This window comes from Euprymna scolopes, chromosome 2 (assembly GCF_053919585.1).
Source record: "Euprymna scolopes isolate OS-2025 chromosome 2, ASM5391958v1, whole genome shotgun sequence".
Lineage (NCBI taxonomy): Eukaryota > Metazoa > Mollusca > Cephalopoda > Sepiida > Sepiolidae > Euprymna > Euprymna scolopes.
This window is the reverse complement of record NC_136483.1, coordinates 72,776,415-72,803,201: the sequence shown is the minus strand read 5'-3', so window position 1 is coordinate 72,803,201 and position 26,787 is coordinate 72,776,415. Positions and strand designations below refer to the sequence as shown.

At 29.6% G+C, this 26,787-nt stretch overlaps 1 protein-coding gene across 1 annotated transcript in view; it reads left to right on the top strand.

Moving 5' to 3' along the window:
- Nucleotides 1–26,787, top strand: part of LOC145292369 (replication factor C subunit 5-like) — a 72,468-nt gene that overhangs the window by 15,762 nt on the left and 29,919 nt on the right. The window contains exons 2-3 of the mRNA XM_080138702.1: nt 4,918–4,982; nt 23,129–23,265. Of these exons, the coding sequence (XP_079994828.1) occupies nt 4,918–4,982; nt 23,129–23,265 (202 nt within the window). The remainder of the gene's footprint in view (nt 1–4,917; nt 4,983–23,128; nt 23,266–26,787) is intronic.

The following is a 26,787-nucleotide window of genomic DNA, read 5'->3' as shown; positions in this document are numbered from 1 at the left end:
ATCGTGGTTGGCGGCTGATTTCTAGTATCCGAGAATTTCAATTTTCTCTTTTAGTGTTTCTGTTGCAGATGGTTTCTCAGACCAATCTGGGGGTAGAATTTGCTTGGGAAGAAAAGGCAGGCAAATATTGGCGGAGGGCAGGCTGTTCTGCTTGTTTTTTTTTTTTTCTTTCCTGCCTCTTAATCTCCACCAGTCTTCTTTCTGTTTCATATTGTTTGGTACCAGGTATGATGAATCGGTATCACAGGTGCTGGTCCTGGGCTGTTGTTTCCTAAGTGTTAATGTCAAATTCAATGTTTTTCAAGGTGGTTTTAAGTTGGTTTTAGTATCATTGTAGAGGGCAGCTGATAGGTCTTTTTCCTGCGACTAGCTCTGAGAATAGTGTTTGTCAAGGGGGCCTGGTTTCATCCATTCTGAGGACATGCCCCAACCAACAAAGTCTGTGCTCCATGATGGTAGCCTCAATACTGTAGCTGTTTGCTCTCTTAAGGATGCTTGTATTGGTTACATAATCATACAATTTGATGTTCATATCTCAAAGCTTTTGCTGGTGGAATTTTTCTAGTTTATTAAGGTCACGCCAATACACAGTTCAGGTCTCACACCCACACAAAAGCATAGGAATAACGATTACGTGGTATACCATGAGTTTAGGTTTTATCGAGAGATTTTTATTTTTGAAGATGCGCTTTATTAGTTCACCAAATGCTCCATAGGCAGAACTAATTTGTCTTTGAAAGATAAATGCTATAACCCTATAAAAAACATATCTGCTATTATACAGGCACTTTCTACAGCAATTAGAAGAACTTGGAGATTTATAATAAAGATTATGATTAAAGCAATTGCATTTGCAAAACTTCATTTGTGAACTATTGATTTGATGTTTCGAATCCATTCTATGATGCAACGTTTCTTAATTTTTGAGACGAGGATTAATTATTTATATTCTTCAGACTACCGTTCAAATAACACTTAAAATGAGATCAGTAGTTTGAATAATTCAAATAATATGAATGCTATGATGTACCTTATAAATAACTTATAATTTTCTATATATGCATTAAATTAATTATAGAAAGATGAGTTGGGTAATAAATTTGGGTTTACTTATCCTCCAGTGGAAACAGTAAGACTATTAGTCGTGACACATCTCAACAAAAAACAAAATGTCCGTTTTCCAAGTTAAATTGTGAGCTAATGGAAAAAGAACAAGATTTCGCTTTGGAGTGAGAGAAAATTCAAACTGTGTAGAACATACAGAAAAAATTTTTTTTTCATTTTCCAATATCCAAATTTAGACAAACTTGTACAATAATTCAAAAAGCAGTTAACTTTTAGTGATTCTAAGTGTGAGTTTTTTTTTTGGGGGGGGGGGGATATGCAAAAAAGAAACCTGTCCTATATTGATTTTTAATATGTTAACTTTTTTTAGAATTCATGTTATGCAAAAAATCTGTAATTTTCTAATGTTGCGATTTCATACTCTTTCATGGCATACTTTATATCTTAAAAAATACAATATTTTGGAAACAAGTTACAAACTCAAATTTTCAGGTTTGTCTAGTTTTTATGATACCAGTTATTGGGTAAAATTTGAAGAAAATCTGAAGGTATGGGTAATATGGACTGGGTGATTTGACACAGAATTATCTGGTTGGAATAAGTATTTTTTGAAAACTGCAGCAAATTACATTTTTAGTGCAAAGAACATGCCGCAAGGATAAAAAGAAAAAAATACAATCAAATATCAATTTAAGTTTGAGAAAAATCTCACCAACTCTGTACTGCTGGGGGATCATCTGACATTTAAAAAAATTTTTTTATAAAATATAAATATAGAATGAATTTATAGAAGGCGATACAATGCAAAGGTGTAATAGATAAGACACAAACTGAAACAAATATAATGGTGGGAGAAGCTATGCAGATTCACCTTTATTAATACAATATGTATTTTTTTTTCTTATTTTATACGTGCATTGTGTTCTAATTGCATCAGTATGATCATATTGAAGTTCTGTGTTATATAATATTTCAGGGAAATATACCTTCATCAGGTATGTGTTCGATTTTAGTTCAAATGTGTATATAGGGACTTTTGTAAATGTGAGTAGTTTTGCAGAAATTGAAAATTAATTTTGTTTTAAAAATCTAGTTTTTAAACTTAATAATGTAGAACTGATGTCAATAATCAATATTATTTTATTTTTATATTATATTTTATTTATTTTTATATTATATTTTATTTATTTTTATATTTTATTTTATTTATTTTTATATTATATTTTATTTATTTTTATATTATTTATTTTTATATTATTTCTTTTTTGTGTATTTTCACTTTGTTTAAGTTGCAATTTATTTTTTGCTTTATTATTAAGATTAGCCTTGGTGTTTGGCGTTGCCCGGGTGTTTGGAGGTGTGCGTTGAGCAAAAAAAAAAAAAAAAGGCGTGGTATTAGGCAGGCAGGCAGGCTCGAACCCGTACCGCAAAGGAGGAAAAGAATGTGAAAAAAAAGTGACGTCTTTGCTGTCCATCGCCAAACCAGAAGTGGCAAAGGTTTAAATTAACTGTGGCATAGAGCTCATGAAGATTGTGTCTTAGGGTTGTTTATTCTGCATCAAGTCCTCCTCGTTAGTCGCAGTTATTCGTTAAACTGCAACACCGAAAGCAGCAAGACTCAGTGATTACATGCAGAGTTGAAGGAGGTGTGACGTAGAACGTGGGGAGGAGTGGTGCAGAAGCAACGTTGGCACATTCGTTCCATTGATTTGTGGTTCCACACTTAACACATCTTTTCTTGTCACATAGAGGATGACGGCTCCAGGTGCCGTTTTCTGTATAATAGTTGCAACATAATGTTGCAACCCTATACTGCTTGATGCCAAAATTATCTGCCATGATTGACTGTGCCTGGAACCAGAAATCCAGATGGTAAAGTTTTGATGCTACTACATTCGTTGCTAACACTTCTACCATTGTCAAATAAGGTTGAATTTGAGGGGGATGGTGATGATGACAATGGTTGACTTGTTATAGTTCCTATTTACAATGCCTTCCCACGGGATAGAGTTAGACACCAGGGTCGTTTTTTAACGTGGAGAAAAGGAACCAAAATAAAAATTGCCTCAGTCGTGAAGTATTTCTCCTCTGCTGACAGAGAACAAGAAATTGAAGTGTAGCATCTGAAGAACAGATACTGCACTTTGATCGTGGCCCGAAGGCTAACATTCACAGCTGGCACAAGTTAACTGCTGTTGCTGTTGAGCATTATTCATTCATTTCATGAATCAAATGATTATTGGGTGCTTCTGCAGAGAAGTTGAATTCAAAACGAATATGTTTCAGATAAAAACATGGTTATGTACTTGCGTGTCATGTTGAAACTATGAAATAAGTATAAATTACAAAAAATGATCCAGTAGCAAAATATTTACAAGTAAAAATAAAATTTATCAAATTATTTTTATTGTATGTCTTAATGTGGAACAGTTCCTTGCAACCAAAGACAAACTGACTTCCTTACTTTCAATTAAAATCCATTCAAAATACAAAATGTCAGACTGGTAGTTGTAAAAAGGATCATTTTTCATAATTTTTGAAACTTATACTAATTTTGACATGAGACATAAGTATATAAAAATGTTATTACCTGAAATGCATTTATTTTAAATCCACTGCACCAGCACCAATTATTTATTATACTAATTTTGACATGAGACATAAGTATATAAAAATGTTATTACCTGAAATGCATTTATTTTAAATCCACTGCACCAGCACCAATTATTGATGGCATTCATTTCTCTGCTATATTTAAAGTTACAATTCATTCTAAAAAGACATCCAGTACTTATAGGAAGGACTACATGAAGGTTGCCAACATCTCTAAGCAAAAAAACGTTTCTATAGAACAAACTGGATTTGAACGCCAAACTGGAAGTGACATAGGTTTAAATTAAGGCTAGACAATTGAAAGGAGAGGATGACTTTCGAAAATATCAGCGAAAAAAGCCTCTCCCCCCCCCCCCCCGTAGAAAAGTGCCCAGTTGAAGGTGAAGATACTAATATTTTTAACCAATTTTTTGATATTTGTCGTCTGAAAGGTTGAATTTCAAAACGATACTGATCTTGTAAAAATCCGTCGCCTCTGTCGAAAGTTTTTTACATACATACATACATACATACATTTATATATTGGTAACTCAAATTTTCGACCCAAACCAATTAAAAAGCTTGCCCTATCTCTGAATATCCCTTTATATAAAATTTCAAATGTTTATACCAGATATTGTCTGAGTAATTTGGTAGAGACCGAAGCGGTCAAATTTTTTAAAACTTTGACCCCTTAACATTCATTGTTTTGGGCTCAAATCAAGTTATTAAGTTAGATCCATGTCCAAGGAACCTATATCTAAAATTTCAAGTATTTAGACCCAAAATTGGCAGAAGAGTTTGGTCGAGTTCTCAATTGTCAAATCGTGGAACTTGGACCCCTTAACAGTCAAATTTCTGGCCGAAAACGGATTAAAAAGATTTTTCCAAATCTCAGTACCCTGTATATCAAATTTCGAGTCTGTAGACTGAAAATTGACAGCTATTGTGTAGGGAAATGTACACACACAGACACACACTTTCACTTTTATAGATATATAGATAATGAAAACAAAATTTTGATTTGGGATTTTGGAATAACTATTATTAAAAGTAAAAGATAAAATGGATGAATGTTTTCATAAGGGTTTTGAAGTCCAAACCATTTTAAGTTGACTGACACTGGGGAATTCTGGACAAGAACCATATTTTCATATAAAATTTGTTTAAGATTAAGTATCAGTTTATTTGATGTTTATAAATAAACGTTAATGTCAGTAAATATGAAAAAAATTCTTTCATTATTTTCTTTTCTTTTAGGATTGAAAAATACCGTCCCAAAAAACTTGACGATCTTATTTCTCACAAAGACATCATCAATACAAGTAAGTATGCAATTATATATTTTTTCAGTGTGTTTGTATTTTAAAAAGTTTGAACAAAAAAATCATCAAAAGAAAGCACTTTAAAATTTTTTGCTCTAACTTTTTCTTCAGTTAACATTAACTTGGCCTTCGGGACAAGATCAAAGTGTAGTATCTGTTCTTCAGATGCTGCACTTCAATTTCTTGTTCTCTGTCAGTGGAGGAGAAATCCTTCACGACTGAGACAATTTTTATTTTGGTTCCTTTTCTCCACGTTAAAAAACGACCCTGGTGTCTAACTCTGTCCCGTGGGGAGGCATTGTAAATAGGAACATTAACTTGAGAAAAAACCCAAAAAGGCAGCCTGTTTTTTTTATTTTCTCCAAAATATTGGTTAAATTAAAAAAAACGTTATTTTTACCTCCTCTTTCTGATTAGCAAAAGTCATGTCAGTGTATACCAAGGAAAAGTATCTTCTGATTAATGTTCATGTAATGGTTTCAAATTTCCTTATAATTGAAAATATAACAATGTTAACTGGTCTTTTTTTTCATATCTTATGTTTGTGAATTATTTTAGATGGTAATTTTATAGTATAGATACTTTATTAAATCAAAATTAAGAATTCCAGGATTTTTTTTATTATACTTTTGGTATACACTAATATGATTTCTGCTAAACAGAAAGCAGAAGTTAAAATGATTTTTTTTTTTTTAATTTAACGAAAGTACTTATCACACAAATAATATTGTTTGATTTTTTTTTTTATACATGTGATATAATCTTATATAAATATAGATTTTGTCTGTCTGTTACAATTTGTTTAAAGTCATAAATGCATTGCGACATTTCTTGCATTTCGAAATATCAGATCTTTATTAGTTTTAGAAATGGAAAATATTGCATTAATATTAAATAATTAATTACCAACAAATCAAGCAGATGCTATGACTAGAAACCAAAACTTTGAGCTTTTCAGTCTGAGATTCTATTGATTGAATTTTTAAAACTTTCTCACAAATAGAATTTAAAACATTACGTTAACAAAATAATTATAGCTTTAACGTGATGTCAAAGATTTATGATTTGTGTCAACTGTCAAGATATGAATTCAAACATAAGCAATTATAAAAAATAAATTAGTGAATAGGTAAACTTTATCAATAGAGTTAGAAATTATTTGAAGAGTCCAAAAACAATTTAATTTGCTTTAACTACTTATTGGCATTAAAAACAATTCAATATATATAAATTAGAATTTGGGCTGGTAGGGCACATAATTCTAGTTTAATAAAAAAGATCAATAATTTTGATTATTTGAACTACTGTCATCATAACTCCAGTTCTCTCCAAACTATACAACAAATGCCTTAATGAATCTTGCTTTCTGGGCTGTTGGAAAACTGCTTCTGTGGTACCAGTATTCAAGAATTCTGGAGAAAGAACAGACCCATTAAATTATCGCCCCATTAGCCTCCTCCCACTTTTTTCCAAAATATTTGAGACCTTAATTAACCATGCTCTAGTCCATCACCGTACAGATGCTAAACTTCTGATTGACCAACAATATGAATTTAGACAAGCCCGTTCCACAGCAGACATCCTCACTGTAATCTCTGAACGTATATACCACTCACTGGACAAAGCTAGGGACAAAGCTAGGGAGGGCAGAGCGGTAGCTCTAGATATATCTAAGGCTTTTGACAGGGTATGGCATGAGGGTCTCCTCAGGAAAATTAGATCATACGGTATCACTGGCAGAATACTAAACATAATTAAATCCTTCTTAGATAAGAGAAAAATCCAGGTTGTCCTTGACGGTCGTACATCTAAACAATATGATATAAATGCGGGAGTGCCCCAAGGGTCTGTCCTTGGACCTCTGTTGTTCCTAATATTCATAAATGACCTCCCCGACAAAATTGCCTCTGAGATGGGTATATATGCTGATGACACCACACTCTATAACAGGTATGACAGGAAAATAAATGAACACATATCTAAAGAAATGGCAGAAACACTAGAGGATGACCTCCGATCTGTAGTGGAATGGGGACAAAAATGGATGGTCACGTTCAATGCCGCCAAGACTAAACTGGTTTCATTCAATAAAAACAAGAAACCTTCTCTACCACCTATAGCAATGGCCAACGACACTTTATCTGAGAGTACATCTTTCAAACTCCTTGGCCTAACGTTCACAGGAAACATGAGTTGGAACAATTACATTGAAAGCATTGCCAGGGCTGCTGCAAAGAAAATTACTAACACCCGAAAGTATCCTGTACCTCTATAAGGCCACCATTTGCCCATGTATGGAATATTGCTGTCATATTGGGACTGGTGCATCCCCTACTAGTCTCTCGCTTGTAGACAAGGTTCAAAAGTGAGTCGCCAATCTGGCATCTAAACTTCAGCCTCTGTCCCATCGACGAAATGCTGCATCCCTCTACCTGTTCTACAAGTGTTTTAATGGAGAATGCTCTGACGAACTGCAAGCACTTGTGCCCCCACGACGTAAACATCCTCGACAAACCCGACAGGAAGCTAAATCTCGCCCCCACACAGTAGAGATCCCTAGATGTAAAAGATCTTTCTATTCCAGTAGTTTCTTCCTCAGAACCACTAGACTTTGGAATTCCATTCCGGGTCCCTGCTTCCCCAACTGTACTGACGTGCAGAAGTTCAAGTGTAACGTGAACAGACACCTTGCTGCCCAAATCCCTACAAAGTACCTCAGTAGATGTTACCCCTGATAGTAGCCCCCTACACCAAAGTGGCAATGTGCGTTGTTTGGGGTGAAAATGTAATAATAAATCTTAAGTGTTGTTCTCACAAGTCGGCTGATGTAACCTCAGACCTTCTTCAGGTGTAGCTTGTCCAACTCTGGAATCTGCAAAGAATTTTGAAAAGAGCCCTTTATTCAATTCACAGGAGTAGCAAGCTCATTCTGTCAGCCATGATTGGATAGAAATCTTAAGTAATTGCAATTGTATTCTTAGTATAGCCCACAATGAGGATTGAACTTTCAACCTCAAGAAGAGTTTCACTTAGTACTACAACAGTCAATCTATTTTCACCGCAAAGCAAATAACTCTTTATAAGCCATTCGTCTGAAGTTATTTGAAGAAAACTACAAGTTTAGAATTCCAAACATGATTGATACTTAATGCGGAAGTCCAAAGTCAGTTGGATGAATTGAACAGTTTTACTTTTTATGCTTGTCAGTTTTTCCAATACTTTTCAGATGTTTATTGTTTAAACTGTAGTCTTAACACTGCATTTCTTTAGACTTGACAATCCTGAAAGTAAAGATGAGTTTTTCTGTCCTCTCGCTAAATAATAAACCTTTTTCTTGGATAATTAGTATGCATTTGGAAAAAAAAATAGATGTATAAATATAACTCTAAATGAAAAGTAAAGAAAAAAGATTACAAAGATTTACAACTTTCCCAGTTGTAAAAGTTATGTGGAGTTTGAATATGGACTTGCCTGTGTTACTTAGTTGTTGGTTTTTTTATTTTTAATTGAAAAATAGACATTACTTTTGGGTTGTATTTTCAAAAGACTACAATAACTGAGGAATGTGTATTCTTATATACAAACCCAGCACTAACATATGCATAAGCAAACATTTTGACTGCACTATTTTATAACTAAATCTTTATTTTCACATCTTTTCTTGTGATTATTTATTTCCACATCTTTTCTTATGATTCTTTATTTCCACATCTTTTCTTATGATTCTTTATTTCCACATCTTATGATTCTTTATTTCCACATCTTATGATTCTTTATTTCCACATCTTTTCTTATGATTCTATATTTCCACTTCTTTTCTTATGATTCTTTATTTCCACTTCTTTTCTTATGATTCTTTATTTCCACATCTTTTCTTATGATTCTATATTTCCACATCTTTTCTTATGATTCTTTATTTCCACTTCTTTTCTTATGATTCTTTATTTCCACATCTTTTCTTATGATTCTTTATTTCCACATCTTTTCTTATGATTCTTTATTTCCACATCTTTTCTTATGATTCTTTATTTCCACTTCTTTTCTTATGATTCTTTATTTCCACTTCTTTTCTTATGATTCTTTATTTCCACATCTTTTCTTATGATTCTTTATTTCCACATCTTTTCTTATGATTCTTTATTTCCACATCTTTTCTTATGATTCCTTATTTCCACTTCTTTTCTTATGATTCTTTATTTCCACATCTTTTCTTATGATTCTTTATTTCCACTTCTTTTCTTATGATTCTTTATTTCCACATCTTTTTTCTTATGATTCTTTATTTCCACATCTTTTTTCTTATGATTCTTTATTTCCACATCTTTTCTTATGATTCTTTATTTCCACATCTTTTCTTATGATTCTTTATTTCCACATCTTTTCTTATGATTCTTTATTTCCACATCTTTTCTTATGATTCTTTATTTCCACATCTTATGATTCTTTATTTCCACATCTTATGATTCTTTATTTCCACATCTTTTCTTATGATTCTATATTTCCACTTCTTTTCTTATGATTCTTTATTTCCACATCTTTTCTTATGATTCTTTATTTCCACATCTTTTCTTATGATTCTTTATTTCCACTTCTTTTCTTATGATTCTTTATTTCCACATCTTTTCTCATGATTCTTTATTTCCACATCTTTTCTTATGATTCTTTATTTCCACATCTTTTCTTATGATTCTTTATTTCCACATCTTTTCTTATGATTCTTTATTTCCACTTCTTTTCTTATGATTCTTTATTTCCACATCTTTTCTTATTATTCTTTATTTCCACATCTTTTCTTATGATTCTTTATTTCCACATCTTTTCTTATGATTCTTTATTTCCACTTCTTTTCTTATGATTCTTTATTTCCACATCTTTTCTTATGATTCTTTATTTCCACTTCCTTTCTTATGATTCTTTATTTCCACATCTTTTCTTATGATTCTTTATTTCCACTTCTTTTCTTATGATTCTTTATTTCCACATCTTTTCTTATGATTCTTTATTTCCACATCTTTTCTTATGATTCTTTATTTCCACTTCTTTTCTTATGATACTTTATTTCCACTTCTTTTCTTATGATTCTTTATTTCCACATCTTTTCTTATGATTCTTTATTTCCACTTCTTTTCTTATGATTCTTTATTTCCACTTCTTTTCTTATGATGCTTTATTTCCACTTCTTTTCTTATGATTCTTTATTTCCACTTCTTTTCTTATGATTCTTTATTTCCACATCTTTTCTTATGATTCTTTATTTCCACTTCTTTTCTTATGATTCTTTATTTCCACTTCTTTTCTTATGATGCTTTATTTCCACTTCTTTTCTTATGATTCTTTATTTCCACTTCTTTTCTTATGATTCTTTATTTCCACATCTTTTCTTATGATTCTTTATTTCCACTTCTTTTCTTATGATTCTTTATTTCCACTTCTTTTCTTATGATTCTTTATTTCCACTTCTTTTCTTATGATTCTTTATTTCCACTTCTTTTCTTATGATTCTTTATTTCCACTTCTTTTCTTATGATTCTTTATTTCCACATCTTTTCTTATGATTCTTTATTTCCACTTCTTTTCTTATGATTCTTTATTTCCACTTCTTTTCTTATGATTCTTTATTTCCACTTCTTTTCTTATGATTCTTTATTTCCACTTCTTTTCTTATGATTCTTTATTTCCACATCTTTTCTTATGATTCTTTATTTCCACTTCTTTTCTTATGATTCTTTATTTCCACATCTTTTCTTATGATTCTTTATTTCCACATCTTTTCTTATGATTCTTTATTTCCACTTCTTTTCTTATGATTCTTTATTTCCACTTCTTTTCTTATGATTCTTTATTTCCACTTCTTTTCTTATGATTCTTTATTTCCACTTCTTTTCTTATGATTCTTTATTTCCACTTCTTTTCTTATGATTCTTTATTTCCACATCTTTTCTTATGATTCTTTATTTCCACTTCTTTTCTTATGATTCTTTATTTCCACATCTTTTCTTATGATTCTTTATTTCCACGTCTTTTCTTATGATACTTTATTTCCACTTCTTTTCTTATGATTCTTTATTTCCACTTCTTTTCTTATGATACTTTATTTCCTCTTCTTTTCTTATGATTCTTTATTTCCACTTCTTTTCTTATGATACTTTATTTCCACATCTTTACTTATGATTCTTTATTTCCACTTCTTTTCTTATGATACTTTATTTCCACTTCTTTTCTTATGATGCTTTATTTCCACTTCTTTTCTTATGATTCTTTATTTCCACTTCTTTTCTTATGATACTTTATTTCCACTTCTTTTCTTATGATTCTTTATTTCCACTTCTTTTCTTATGATGCTTTATTTCCACTTCTTTTCTTATGATACTTTATTTCCACTTCTTTTCTTATGATGCTTTATTTCCACTTCTTTTCTTATGATTCTTTATTTCCACTTCTTTTCTTATGATTCTTTATTTCCACTTCTTTTCTTATGATTCTTTATTTCCACTTCTTTTCTTATGATTCTTTATTTCCACTTCTTTTCTTATGATTCTTTATTTCCACTTCTTTTCTTATGATTCTTTATTTCCACTTCTTTTCTTATGATTCTTTATTTCCACATCTTTTCTTATGATTCTTTATTTCCACATCTTTTCTTATGATTCTTTATTTCCACATCTTTTCTTATGATTCTTTATTTCCACTTCTTTTCTTATGATTCTTTATTTCCACTTCTTTTCTTATGATTCTTTATTTCCACTTCTTTTCTTATGATTCTTTATTTCCACTTCTTTTCTTATGATTCTTTATTTCCACTTCTTTTCTTATGATTTCTTATTTCCACATCTTTTCTTATGATTCTTTATTTCCACATCTTTTCTTATGATTCTTTATTTCCACTTCTTTTCTTATGATTCTTTATTTCCACTTCTTTTCTTATGATTCTTTATTTCCACTTCTTTTCTTATGATTCTTTATTTCCACATCTTTTCTTATGATTCTTTATTTCCACTTCTTTTCTTATGATTCTTTATTTCCACATCTTTTCTAATGATTCTTTATTTCCACATCTTTTCTTATGATTCTTTATTTCCACTTCTTTTCTTATGATGCTTTATTTCCACATCTTTTCTTATGATTCTTTATTTCCACTTCTTTTCTTATGATTCTTTATTTCCACATCTTTTCTTATGATTCTTTATTTCCACTTCTTTTCTTATGATTCTTTATTTCCACTTCTTTTCTTATGATTCTTTATTTCCACTTCTTTTCTTATGATACTTTATTTCCACTTCTTTTCTTATGATTCTTTATTTCCACATCTTTTCTTATGATTCTTTATTTCCACATCTTTTCTTATGATTCTTTATTTCCACATCTTTTCTTATGATTCTTTATTTCCACTTCTTTTCTTATGATTCTTTATTTCCACATCTTTTCTTATGATTCTTTATTTCCACATCTTTTCTTATGATTCTTTATTTCCACATCTTTTCTTATGATTCTTTATTTCCACATCTTTTCTTATGATTCTTTATTTCCACATCTTTTCTTATGATTCTTTATTTCCACATCTTTTCTTATGATTCTTTATTTCCACATCTTTTCTTATGATTCTTTATTTCCACTTCTTTTCTTATGATTCTTTATTTCCACTTCTTTTCTTATGATTCTTTATTTCCACATCTTTTCTTATGATTCTTTATTTCCACATCTTATGATTCTTTATTTCCACATCTTATGATTCTTTATTTCCACATCTTTTCTTATGATTCTATATTTCCACTTCTTTTCTTATGATTCTTTATTTCCACTTCTTTTCTTATGATTCTTTATTTCCACATCTTTTCTTATGATTCTATATTTCCACATCTTTTCTTATGATTCTTTATTTCCACTTCTTTTCTTATGATTCTTTATTTCCACATCTTTTCTTATGATTCTTTATTTCCACATCTTTTCTTATGATTCTTTATTTCCACATCTTTTCTTATGATTCTTTATTTCCACTTCTTTTCTTATGATTCTTTATTTCCACTTCTTTTCTTATGATTCTTTATTTCCACATCTTTTCTTATGATTCTTTATTTCCACATCTTTTCTTATGATTCTTTATTTCCACATCTTTTCTTATGATTCCTTATTTCCACTTCTTTTCTTATGATTCTTTATTTCCACATCTTTTCTTATGATTCTTTATTTCCACTTCTTTTCTTATGATTCTTTATTTCCACTTCTTTTCTTATGATTCTTTATTTCCACATCTTTTCTTATGATTCTTTATTTCCACATCTTTTCTTATGATTCTTTATTTCCACATCTTTTCTTATGATTCTTTATTTCCACATCTTTTCTTATGATTCTTTATTTCCACATCTTTTCTTATGATTCTTTATTTCCACATCTTATGATTCTTTATTTCCACATCTTATGATTCTTTATTTCCACATCTTTTCTTATGATTCTATATTTCCACTTCTTTTCTTATGATTCTTTATTTCCACATCTTTTCTTATGATTCTTTATTTCCACTTCTTTTCTTATGATTCTTTATTTCCACATCTTTTCTCATGATTCTTTATTTCCACATCTTTTCTTATGATTCTTTATTTCCACATCTTTTCTTATGATTCTTTATTTCCACATCTTTTCTTATGATTCTTTATTTCCACTTCTTTTCTTATGATTCTTTATTTCCACATCTTTTCTTATTATTCTTTATTTCCACATCTTTTCTTATGATTCTTTATTTCCACATCTTTTCTTATGATTCTTTATTTCCACTTCTTTTCTTATGATTCTTTATTTCCACATCTTTTCTTATGATTCTTTATTTCCACTTCCTTTCTTATGATTCTTTATTTCCACATCTTTTCTTATGATTCTTTATTTCCACTTCTTTTCTTATGATTCTTTATTTCCACATCTTTTCTTATGATTCTTTATTTCCACATCTTTTCTTATGATTCTTTATTTCCACTTCTTTTCTTATGATACTTTATTTCCACTTCTTTTCTTATGATTCTTTATTTCCACATCTTTTCTTATGATTCTTTATTTCCACTTCTTTTCTTATGATTCTTTATTTCCACTTCTTTTCTTATGATGCTTTATTTCCACTTCTTTTCTTATGATTCTTTATTTCCACTTCTTTTCTTATGATTCTTTATTTCCACATCTTTTCTTATGATTCTTTATTTCCACTTCTTTTCTTATGATTCTTTATTTCCACTTCTTTTCTTATGATGCTTTATTTCCACTTCTTTTCTTATGATTCTTTATTTCCACTTCTTTTCTTATGATTCTTTATTTCCACATCTTTTCTTATGATTCTTTATTTCCACTTCTTTTCTTATGATTCTTTATTTCCACTTCTTTTCTTATGATTCTTTATTTCCACTTCTTTTCTTATGGTTCTTTATTTCCACTTCTTTTCTTATGATTCTTTATTTCCACTTCTTTTCTTATGATTCTTTATTTCCACATCTTTTCTTATGATTCTTTATTTCCACTTCTTTTCTTATGATTCTTTATTTCCACTTCTTTTCTTATGATTCTTTATTTCCACTTCTTTTCTTATGATTCTTTATTTCCACTTCTTTTCTTATGATTCTTTATTTCCACATCTTTTCTTATGATTCTTTATTTCCACTTCTTTTCTTATGATTCTTTATTTCCACATCTTTTCTTATGATTCTTTATTTCCACATCTTTTCTTATGATTCTTTATTTCCACTTCTTTTCTTATGATTCTTTATTTCCACTTCTTTTCTTATGATTCTTTATTTCCACTTCTTTTCTTATGATTCTTTATTTCCACTTCTTTTCTTATGATTCTTTATTTCCACTTCTTTTCTTATGATTCTTTATTTCCACATCTTTTCTTATGATTCTTTATTTCCACTTCTTTTCTTATGATTCTTTATTTCCACATCTTTTCTTATGATTCTTTATTTCCACTTCTTTTCTTATGATACTTTATTTCCACTTCTTTTCTTATGATTCTTTATTTCCACTTCTTTTCTTATGATACTTTATTTCCTCTTCTTTTCTTATGATTCTTTATTTCCACTTCTTTTCTTATGATACTTTATTTCCACATCTTTACTTATGATTCTTTATTTCCACTTCTTTTCTTATGATACTTTATTTCCACTTCTTTTCTTATGATGCTTTATTTCCACTTCTTTTCTTATGATTCTTTATTTCCACTTCTTTTCTTATGATACTTTATTTCCACTTCTTTTCTTATGATGCTTTATTTCCACTTCTTTTCTTATGATTCTTTATTTCCACTTCTTTTCTTATGATTCTTTATTTCCACTTCTTTTCTTATGATTCTTTATTTCCACTTCTTTTCTTATGATTCTTTATTTCCACTTCTTTTCTTATGATTCTTTATTTCCACTTCTTTTCTTATGATTCTTTATTTCCACTTCTTTTCTTATGATTCTTTATTTCCACATCTTTTCTTATGATTCTTTATTTCCACATCTTTTCTTATGATTCTTTATTTCCACATCTTTTCTTATGATTCTTTATTTCCACTTCTTTTCTTATGATTCTTTATTTCCACTTCTTTTCTTATGATTCTTTATTTCCACTTCTTTTCTTATGATTCTTTATTTCCACTTCTTTTCTTATGATTCTTTATTTCCACTTCTTTTCTTATGATTTCTTATTTCCACATCTTTTCTTATGATTCTTTATTTCCACATCTTTTCTTATGATTCTTTATTTCCACTTCTTTTCTTATGATTCTTTATTTCCACTTCTTTTCTTATGATTCTTTATTTCCACTTCTTTTCTTATGATTCTTTATTTCCACATCTTTTCTTATGATTCTTTATTTCCACTTCTTTTCTTATGATTCTTTATTTCCACATCTTTTCTAATGATTCTTTATTTCCACATCTTTTCTTATGATTCTTTATTTCCACTTCTTTTCTTATGATGCTTTATTTCCACATCTTTTCTTATGATTCTTTATTTCCACTTCTTTTCTTATGATTCTTTATTTCCACATCTTTTCTTATGATTCTTTATTTCCACTTCTTTTCTTATGATTCTTTATTTCCACTTCTTTTCTTATGATTCTTTATTTCCACTTCTTTTCTTATGATACTTTATTTCCACTTCTTTTCTTATGATTCTTTATTTCCACATCTTTTCTTATGATTCTTTATTTCCACATCTTTTCTTATGATTCTTTATTTCCACATCTTTTCTTATGATTCTTTATTTCCACTTCTTTTCTTATGATTCTTTATTTCCACATCTTTTCTTATGATTCTTTATTTCCACATCTTTTCTTATGATTCTTTATTTCCACATCTTTTCTTATGATTCTTTATTTCCACATCTTTTCTTATGATTCTTTATTTCCACATCTTTTCTTATGATTCTTTATTTCCACATCTTTTCTTATGATTCTTTATTTCCACATCTTTTCTTATGATTCTTTATTTCCACTTCTTTTCTTATGATTCTTTATTTCCACTTCTTTTCTTATGATTCTTTATTTCCACATCTTTTCTTATGATTCTTTATTTCCACATCTTATGATTCTTTATTTCCACATCTTATGATTCTTTATTTCCACATCTTTTCTTATGATTCTATATTTCCACTTCTTTTCTTATGATTCTTTATTTCCACTTCTTTTCTTATGATTCTTTATTTCCACATCTTTTCTTATGATTCTATATTTCCACATCTTTTCTTATGATTCTTTATTTCCACTTCTTTTCTTATGATTCTTTATTTCCACATCTTTTCTTATGATTCTTTATTTCCACATCTTTTTTTATGATTCTTTATTTCCACATCTTTTCTTATGATTCTTTATTTCCACTTCTTTTCTTATGATTCTTTATTTCCACTTCTTTTCTTATGATTCTTTATTTCCACATCTTTTCTTATGATTCTTTATTTCCACATCTTTTCTTATGATTCTTTATTTCCACATCTTTTCTTATGATTCCTTATTTCCACTTCTTTTCTTATGATTCTTTATTTCCACATCTTTTCTTATGATTCTTTATTTCCACTTCTTTTCTTATGATTCTTTATTTCCACATCTTTTTTCTTATGATTCTTTATTTCCACATCTTTTCTTATGATTCTTTATTTCCACATCTTTTCTTATGATTCTTTATTTCCACATCTTTTCTTATGATTCTTTATTTCCACATCTTTTCTTATGATTCTTTATTTCCACATCTTATGATTCTTTATTTCCACATCTTATGATTCTTTATTTCCACATCTTTTCTTATGATTCTATATTTCCACTTCTTTTCTTATGATTCTTTATTTCCACATCTTTTCTTATGATTCTTTATTTCCACTTCTTTTCTTATGATTCTTTATTTCCACATCTTTTCTCATGATTCTTTATTTCCACATCTTTTCTTATGATTCTTTATTTCCACATCTTTTCTTATGATTCTTTATTTCCACATCTTTTCTTATGATTCTTTATTTCCACTTCTTTTCTTATGATTCTTTATTTCCACATCTTTTCTTATTATTCTTTATTTCCACATCTTTTCTTATGATTCTTTATTTCCACATCTTTTCTTATGATTCTTTATTTCCACTTCTTTTCTTATGATTCTTTATTTCCACATCTTTTCTTATGATTCTTTATTTCCACTTCCTTTCTTATGATTCTTTATTTCCACATCTTTTCTTATGATTCTTTATTTCCACTTCTTTTCTTATGATTCTTTATTTCCACATCTTTTCTTATGATTCTTTATTTCCACATCTTTTCTTATGATTCTTTATTTCCACTTCTTTTCTTATGATACTTTATTTCCACTTCTTTTCTTATGATTCTTTATTTCCACATCTTTTCTTATGATTCTTTATTTCCACTTCTTTTCTTATGATTCTTTATTTCCACTTCTTTTCTTATGATGCTTTATTTCCACTTCTTTTCTTATGATTCTTTATTTCCACTTCTTTTCTTATGATTCTTTATTTCCACATCTTTTCTTATGATTCTTTATTTCCACTTCTTTTCTTATGATTCTTTATTTCCACTTCTTTTCTTATGATGCTTTATTTCCACTTCTTTTCTTATGATTCTTTATTTCCACTTCTTTTCTTATGATTCTTTATTTCCACATCTTTTCTTATGATTCTTTATTTCCACTTCTTTTCTTATGATTCTTTATTTCCACTTCTTTTCTTATGATTCTTTATTTCCACTTCTTTTCTTATGATTCTTTATTTCCACTTCTTTTCTTATGATTCTTTATTTCCACTTCTTTTCTTATGATTCTTTATTTCCACATCTTTTCTTATGATTCTTTATTTCCACTTCTTTTCTTATGATTCTTTATTTCCACTTCTTTTCTTATGATTCTTTATTTCCACTTCTTTTCTTATGATTCTTTATTTCCACTTCTTTTCTTATGATTCTTTATTTCCACATCTTTTCTTATGATTCTTTATTTCCACTTCTTTTCTTATGATTCTTTATTTCCACATCTTTTCTTATGATTCTTTATTTCCACATCTTTTCTTATGATTCTTTATTTCCACTTCTTTTCTTATGATTCTTTATTTCCACTTCTTTTCTTATGATTCTTTATTTCCACTTCTTTTCTTATGATTCTTTATTTCCACTTCTTTTCTTATGATTCTTTATTTCCACTTCTTTTCTTATGATTCTTTATTTCCACATCTTTTCTTATGATTCTTTATTTCCACTTCTTTTCTTATGATTCTTTATTTCCACATCTTTTCTTATGATTCTTTATTTCCACTTCTTTTCTTATGATACTTTATTTCCACTTCTTTTCTTATGATTCTTTATTTCCACTTCTTTTCTTATGATACTTTATTTCCTCTTCTTTTCTTATGATTCTTTATTTCCACTTCTTTTCTTATGATACTTTATTTCCACATCTTTACTTATGATTCTTTATTTCCACTTCTTTTCTTATGATACTTTATTTCCACTTCTTTTCTTATGATGCTTTATTTCCACTTCTTTTCTTATGATTCTTTATTTCCACTTCTTTTCTTATGATACTTTATTTCCACTTCTTTTCTTATGATTCTTTATTTCCACTTCTTTTCTTATGATGCTTTATTTCCACTTCTTTTCTTATGATACTTTATTTCCACTTCTTTTCTTATGATGCTTTATTTCCACTTCTTTTCTTATGATTCTTTATTTCCACTTCTTTTCTTATGATACTTTATTTCCACTTCTTTTCTTATGATTCTTTATTTCCACTTCTTTTCTTATGATTCTTTATTTCCACTTCTTTTCTTATGATTCTTTATTTCCACTTCTTTTCTTATGATTCTTTATTTCCACTTCTTTTCTTATGATTCTTTATTTCCACATCTTTTCTTATGATTCTTTATTTCCACATCTTTTCTTATGATTCTTTATTTCCACATCTTTTCTTATGATTCTTTATTTCCACTTCTTTTCTTATGATTCTTTATTTCCACTTCTTTTCTTATGATTCTTTATTTCCACTTCTTTTCTTATGATTCTTTATTTCCACTTCTTTTCTTATGATTCTTTATTTCCACTTCTTTTCTTATGATTCTTTATTTCCACTTCTTTTCTTATGATTTCTTATTTCCACATCTTTTCTTATGATTCTTTATTTCCACATCTTTTCTTATGATTCTTTATTTCCACTTCTTTTCTTATGATTCTTTATTTCCACTTCTTTTCTTATGATTCTTTATTTCCACTTCTTTTCTTATGATTCTTTATTTCCACATCTTTTCTTATGATTCTTTATTTCCACTTCTTTTCTTATGATTCTTTATTTCCACATCTTTTCTAATGATTCTTTATTTCCACATCTTTTCTTATGATTCTTTATTTCCACTTCTTTTCTTATGATGCTTTATTTCCACATCTTTTCTTATGATTCTTTATTTCCACTTCTTTTCTTATGATTCTTTATTTCCACATCTTTTCTTATGATTCTTTATTTCCACTTCTTTTCTTATGATTCTTTATTTCCACTTCTTTTCTTATGATTCTTTATTTCCACTTCTTTTCTTATGAGACTTTATTTCCACTTCCTTTCTTATGATTCTTTATTTCCACATCTTTTCTCATGATTCTTTATTTCCACATCTTTTCTTATGATTCTTTATTTCCACATCTTTTCTTATGATTCTTTATTTCCACTTCTTTTCTTATGATTCTTTATTTCCACTTCTTTTCTTATGATTCTTTATTTCCACATCTTTTCTTATGATTCTTTATTTCCACATCTTTTCTTATGATTCTTTATTTCCACATCTTTTCTTATGATTCTTTATTTCCACATCTTTTCTTATGATTCTTTATTTCCACATCTTTTCTTATGATTCTTTATTTCCACATCTTTTCTTATGATTCTTTATTTCCACTTCTTTTCTTATGATTCTTTATTTCCACTTCTTTTCTTATGATTCTTTATTTCCACATCTTTTCTTATGATTCTTTATTTCCACATCTTTTCTTATGATTCTTTATTTCCACTTCTTTTCTTATGATTCTTTATTTCCACATCTTTTCTTATGATTCTTTATTTCCACATCTTTTCTTATGATTCTTTATTTCCACATCTTTTCTTATGATTCTTTATTTCCACATCTTTTCTTATGATTCTTTATTTCCACATCTTTTCTTATGATTCTTTATTTCCACATCTTTTCTTATGATTCTTTATTTCCACTTCTTTTCTTATGATTCTTTATTTCCACTTCTTTTCTTATGATTCTTTATTTCCACTTCTTTTCTTATGATTCTTTATTTCCACTTCTTTTCTTATGATTCTTTATTTCCACATCTTTTCTTATGATTCTTTATTTCCACTTCTTTTCTTATGATTCTTTATTTCCACATCTTTTCTTATGATTCTTTATTTCCACTTCTTTTCTTATGATTCTTTATTTCCACTTCTTTTCTTATGATTCTTTATTTCCACTTCTTTTCTTATGATTCTTTATTTCCACTTCTTTTCTTATGATTCTTTATTTCCACTTCTTTTCTTATGATTCTTTATTTCCACTTCTTTTCTTATGATTCTTTATTTCCACTTCTTTTCTTATGATTCTTTATGTCCACATCTTTTCTTATGATTCTTTATTTCCACATCTTTTGTTATGATTCTTTATTTCCACTTCTTTTCTTATGATTCTTTATTTCCACTTCTTTTCTTATGATTCTTTATTTCCACTTCTTTTCTTATGATTCTTTATTTCCACATCTTTTCTTATGATTCTTTATTTCCACATCTTTTCTTATGATTCTTTATTTCCACATCTTTTCTTATGATTCTTTATTTCCACATCTTTTCTTATGATTCTTTATTTCCACATCTTTTCTTATGATTTTTTATTCCCACTTCTTTTCTTATGATTCTTTATTTCCACATCTTTTCTTATGATTCTTTATTTCCACTTCTTTACTTATGATTCTTTATTTCCACTTCCTTTCTTATGATACTTTATTTCCACTTCTTTTCTTATGATTCTTTATTTCCACTTCTTTTCTTATGATTCTTTATTTCCACTTCTTTTCTTATGATTCTTTATTTCCACTTCTTTTCTCATGATTCTTTATTTCCACATCTTTTCTTATGATTCTTTATTTCCACGTCTTTTCTTATGATTATTTATTTCCACTTCTTTTCTTATGATTCTTTATTTCCACATCTTTTCTTATGATTCTTGATTTCCACATCATTTCTGATGATTCTTTATTTCCACATCTTTTCTTATGATTCTTTATTTCCACATCTTTTCTTATGATTCTTTATTTCCACTTCTTTTCTTATGATTCTTTATTTCCACTTCTTTTCTTATGATACTTTATTTCCACGTCTTTTCTTATGATTCTTTATTTCCACGTCTTTTCTTATGATTCTTTATTTCCACATCTTTTCTTATGATTCTTTATTTCCACATCTTTTATGATGATTCTATATTTATACTTCTTTTCTTATGATTCTTTATTTCCACTTCTTATGATTCTTGATTTCCACATCTTTTCTTATGATTCTATATTTCCACATCTTTTCTTATGATTCTTTATTTCCACATCTTTTCTTATGATTCTTTATTTCCACTTCTTTTCTTATGATTCTTTATTTCCACTTCTTTTGCTTATGATTCTTTATTTCCACTTCTTTTGCTTATGATTCTTTATTTCCACTTCTTTTCTTATGATTCTTTATTTCCACTGCTCTTCTTATGATTCTTTATTTCCACATCTTTTCTTATGATTCTTTATTTCCACATCTTTTCTTATGATTCTTTATTTCCACATCTTTTCTTATGATTCTTTATTTCCACATCTTTTCTTATGATTCTTTATTTCCACTTCTTTTCTTATGATTCTTTATTTCCACATCTTTTCTTATGATTCTTTATTTCCACTTCTTATCTTATGATTCTTTATTTCCACTTCTTTTCTTATGATTCTTTATTTCCACGTCTTTTCTAATGATTCTATATTTCCACATCTTTTCTTATGATTCTTTATTTCCACATCTTTTCTATTATTCTTTATTTCCACTTCTTTTCTTATGATTCTTTATTTCCACTTCTTTTCTTATGATGCTTTATTTCCACATCTTTTCTTATGATACTTTATTTCCACTTCTTTTCTTATGATTCTTTATTTCCACTTCTTTTCTTATGATTCTTTATTTCCACTTCTTTTCTTATGATTCTTTATTTCCACTTCTTTTCTTATGATTCTTTATTTCCACTTCTTTTCTTATGATTCTTTATTTCCACTTCTTTTCTTATGATTCTTTATTTCCACATCTTTTCTTATGATTCTTTATTTCCACTTCTTTTCTTATGATTCTTTATTTCCACATCTTTTCTTATGATTCTTTATTTCCACATCTTTTCTTATGATTCTTTATTTCCACATCTTTTCTTATGATTCTTTATTTCCACATCTTTTCTTATGATTCTTTATTTCCACATCTTTTCTTATGATTTTTTATTTCCTTGATAATTTGTTGCCATTTCACTTGGTGATACAGGCGAAATTGCAAATGACACAAAATATTGAAAGTCTTTCATGAAACGTCAAACTCCAGCATGGAATGAAAAATGATAATAATAATAATTAAATTCTTCTTTGATTTTTTTTTTTTTTCTGTCTTTAGTCAGCAAATTTGTAAAAGAAGACCGACTGCCTCATTTGTTGTTTTATGGACCTCCAGGAACAGGGAAGACAAGTACCATTTTGGCTGTAGCAAGACAGATTTATTCACCAAAGGAATTTGGATCCATGGTTCTTGAGGTAAGACACAACTACTCAATATAATAATTAAGATATATGTTTTCTAACTCTTTGAATGTGTAAACTTTTTCTTTTCGTATTATTATACTATTAACACTAAAATACTAATGTTTGTTGAGCTTATAACCATAGCTTGTCTCTTGGTTCAAAGTATTTCATAGAATTCATGGGTAATAGTAGGTAATATGTGACAGATCATGACATGTATGCTTCTACCTTCATCCCCAAAGTTAAAAAAAGACCTGACACTTACAGACCTCACATCTTGAAATACAAGCATTTTATATTCTAAATTGCAACAAATTTGTTAATGCTGACAAAAGAATGGTTTACCTCAAATTAACATGTTGGTCTCATTAATATACAACATTCACGTTAAGAGTAACAACCTGCATGAAATAATTCAAGTCTGTTCATCTGGTACTACCTGATCAGACTGTCTGAAGATATTGGCTTTCTGACTTAAAATTCACCAAATATTGATGTTGTTTTTTTTTTGGTATTTTTAACCTTTCCCTTTGCAAAACTTAATCATGTTCTGCAAAGTTAAAAACAAAAGCAACAATTTTCCTATACAAAAAAAGCAAACCAAACACCATTAAAATATATTTAAAAATATAAAAGCATAAAAAACTTTTCCAAAATAACTAGATTCGGAATTAAAGAACCAAAAAAAGGTTGACATGTCGTAAAATAAAACAACCAAATCAAGTTTATTCATGCCATCTCAGGAACTGGGAGACGAACCGATCCCTTAACATGTGGTCTGGAATACAACTTCAAAACTGCACCAACCCTGTCTACCTTGGTGTACCCTCGACCACATCATCTCATTCAAGGGAGACAAAAATGAAAGTCAACTCCCGAAATAACATCCTACGGAACTTGATCAACTTCAAGAGGAGCCACAGTACAAACACTTAAGATGTACGACTTTGGCCTTGTGCTATTCCTCTGCGGAAACTGCATGTCCTGTTTGAGAGAGATCAACACATGTCAAAACAACGGCTGCCGACCACTGGTTGCCTGAAGCCTATCAATCTGAACAACCTGCATCTCTTCACTGGCATTGCTCCTGCTGATGTGAGATCCGAAGTTGCCAGCCAAGTATTAATCACAAGTGAATGCTATCTCTTTCATGCATGTGAATCAACAGCCCAATGACTGAAGTTGAGGAGAGGCTTCCTCAGCTATGTCAAGCCTCTAACATTTCAGGGAGAGACCAGACTCTAGTTGTGGAACAGAGAGCTAGTGAATGAGCCTCTCCCCCTTTTACTAATATAATACCTCCACCCTTCTGAAGCCTTTCCTCCTGGCTTAGAGACACCCTGAGTCTACTATTGGTGCAGTTTTAAGGATCTTGCAGAATACAGCGATATTACAAAGGAATGCAGAAAAAAATGGTTAATTGTTGTATGACCATGCTTCAAGATACGCAAAGAAGAAGACTAAAATATTTTGTGTCGGTTCACCTGTCCGAATATGATTTAATATCCTTTCCTGCAATACAAACAACCTGGTTATCTATATGACTTAGGCTAGATAGTTGTCTATTCTATTTTAACCTTAAAATGACTCATACCTTTCTCAATAGTATTATTTACAAAGTGTGCCAAAGCACTGCAACTGTGATTTGAATTTGTTTTGACAATTTGATCCTAATTCCAAATGAATATCTCTGACATAACTTTGATTAAACTATTAGCATTCTCCCAATATTAAAAAACAAAGATAATTCAAAATTTGTATGATCTATGTAGTCATGACAAAACGAAAATATCATCTTCCAAAAATGACGTAAATTGATCAAATAATTTTATTTTTAAATAAGAAAATCCAATTTATGAGTATCTGCAAAGCAGCCTCCATTTTGAAAACAATCTCATAAAATTTGATTTTTTTTTATTTAAAAATAAAAACTATTCAGTTTATGTGATTTTTGGAATATGATATTTTCGTTTCATCATGGGTTATGTATGTCAGAGATTTTTCTTTATTTTTGTTGTTCTCGGATTGCACTTGTTATTGTAGAAAAATTCTTGGAGTCAAAGGCTTCCTTTCTAGGGCAATTGCTCTTGACATATCAAAGGCCTTCGACAAGGTATGGCATAAGGGTCTACTTCACAAGATTTCCAGCTACAGTATAACTGGAAATGTTTTCTCAATCATTAAATCATTTCTCTCCGATAGGCTCATAAGAGTAGTGGTAGATAGACAAAAATCGGAGGCCTGCAATATAAATGCTGGAGTCCCTCAGGGGTCAATCCTAGGCCCAACTCTCTTCCTGATCTACATCAATGACCTCCCTAAACACATACTTAAATCATTCGTTGACATCTATGCTGATGACACGACCATCTACGACAACAAATCAAAGGCTGTAAATGACAAAGTTCTCTCTGATTCTCTCTCCTCTGATCTCGAGCGCGTGGTTCAGTGGGGGAAGATGTGGCTGGTTACCTTTAATGCATCCAAAACCAAACTCCTATCCTTACATCATCAACGCTTTGATCCCCATCTGGCATCAATTGTGATGGATGGCTCTCGTCTGGGTGAGGCCCCGTGTTTTGACAAGCTTCTGGGTTTGACCTTTACTCCTGATCTGAAATGGAACACGTACATCAAGTCTGTTGCCAAGGTCGCTGGAAAGATGGTGGGATCCTTCTACCGTTCCAGAAGATATCTCACTACTGATGCAATTCTCTATCTATATAAAAGCCAAGTACGTCCAAGGATGTAATACTGTTGCCATATCTGGGCAGGAGCTGCTAAAAACAACCTATCCTGCCTTGACAGAGTACAAAATAGACTTCATGGCTTAGTGGGGGTGCCCTTTTCTCTACCCTGCAACCTCTCTCCCACAGAAGAGATGTTGCGAGCCTATCCTTGTTTTATCGTTATTTCCATGGCAGGTGCTCGTCTGAACTCCAATCTCTGGTCCCCCCTCACCAATCTTTCATGAAAAACACCCGTCTAGCTGAATCCACTGTGAAAAATTTCCCCCACTCTATATCTGTGCCTAAATCAAAACGCAGATTCCATGAACAAAGCTTCTTTCTTAGAACTGCACGCCTGTGGAACTCTGTTCCGTCTGCCTGCTTCCCACCGGACTACAACTTGGATGTCTTCAAGTCCAATGTTAACAAATTCCTAGTGAACCGCCCCCTTAAGTAAACACTTCATCAAATCTCCACACTAACGTAATGTACTTGCAATAACCCTTATCCCTGAGTGGCTTCCGGGCCTTGATAAGTGGTGATCACTGTGTAAAAAAAAAAAAAAAAAAAAAAAAAAGTCTACGTGCAGAAGCATACAATTACCGGCAACTGAAGATCCATCGTGATGGAGGTTATCCTTACATTAAACAGAATATCTAATATCAATTATTGCATACTTAGTGATGACTAATTCTAAGTGTGATATCACATATTACCCCACTCTTAGCATCCCCAACCACAATGTTGTTTTTTTTCTGTGGTTTTCTTCTCCTTCATTTTCTCTTCTGGCTGTGTTGTCATCGTT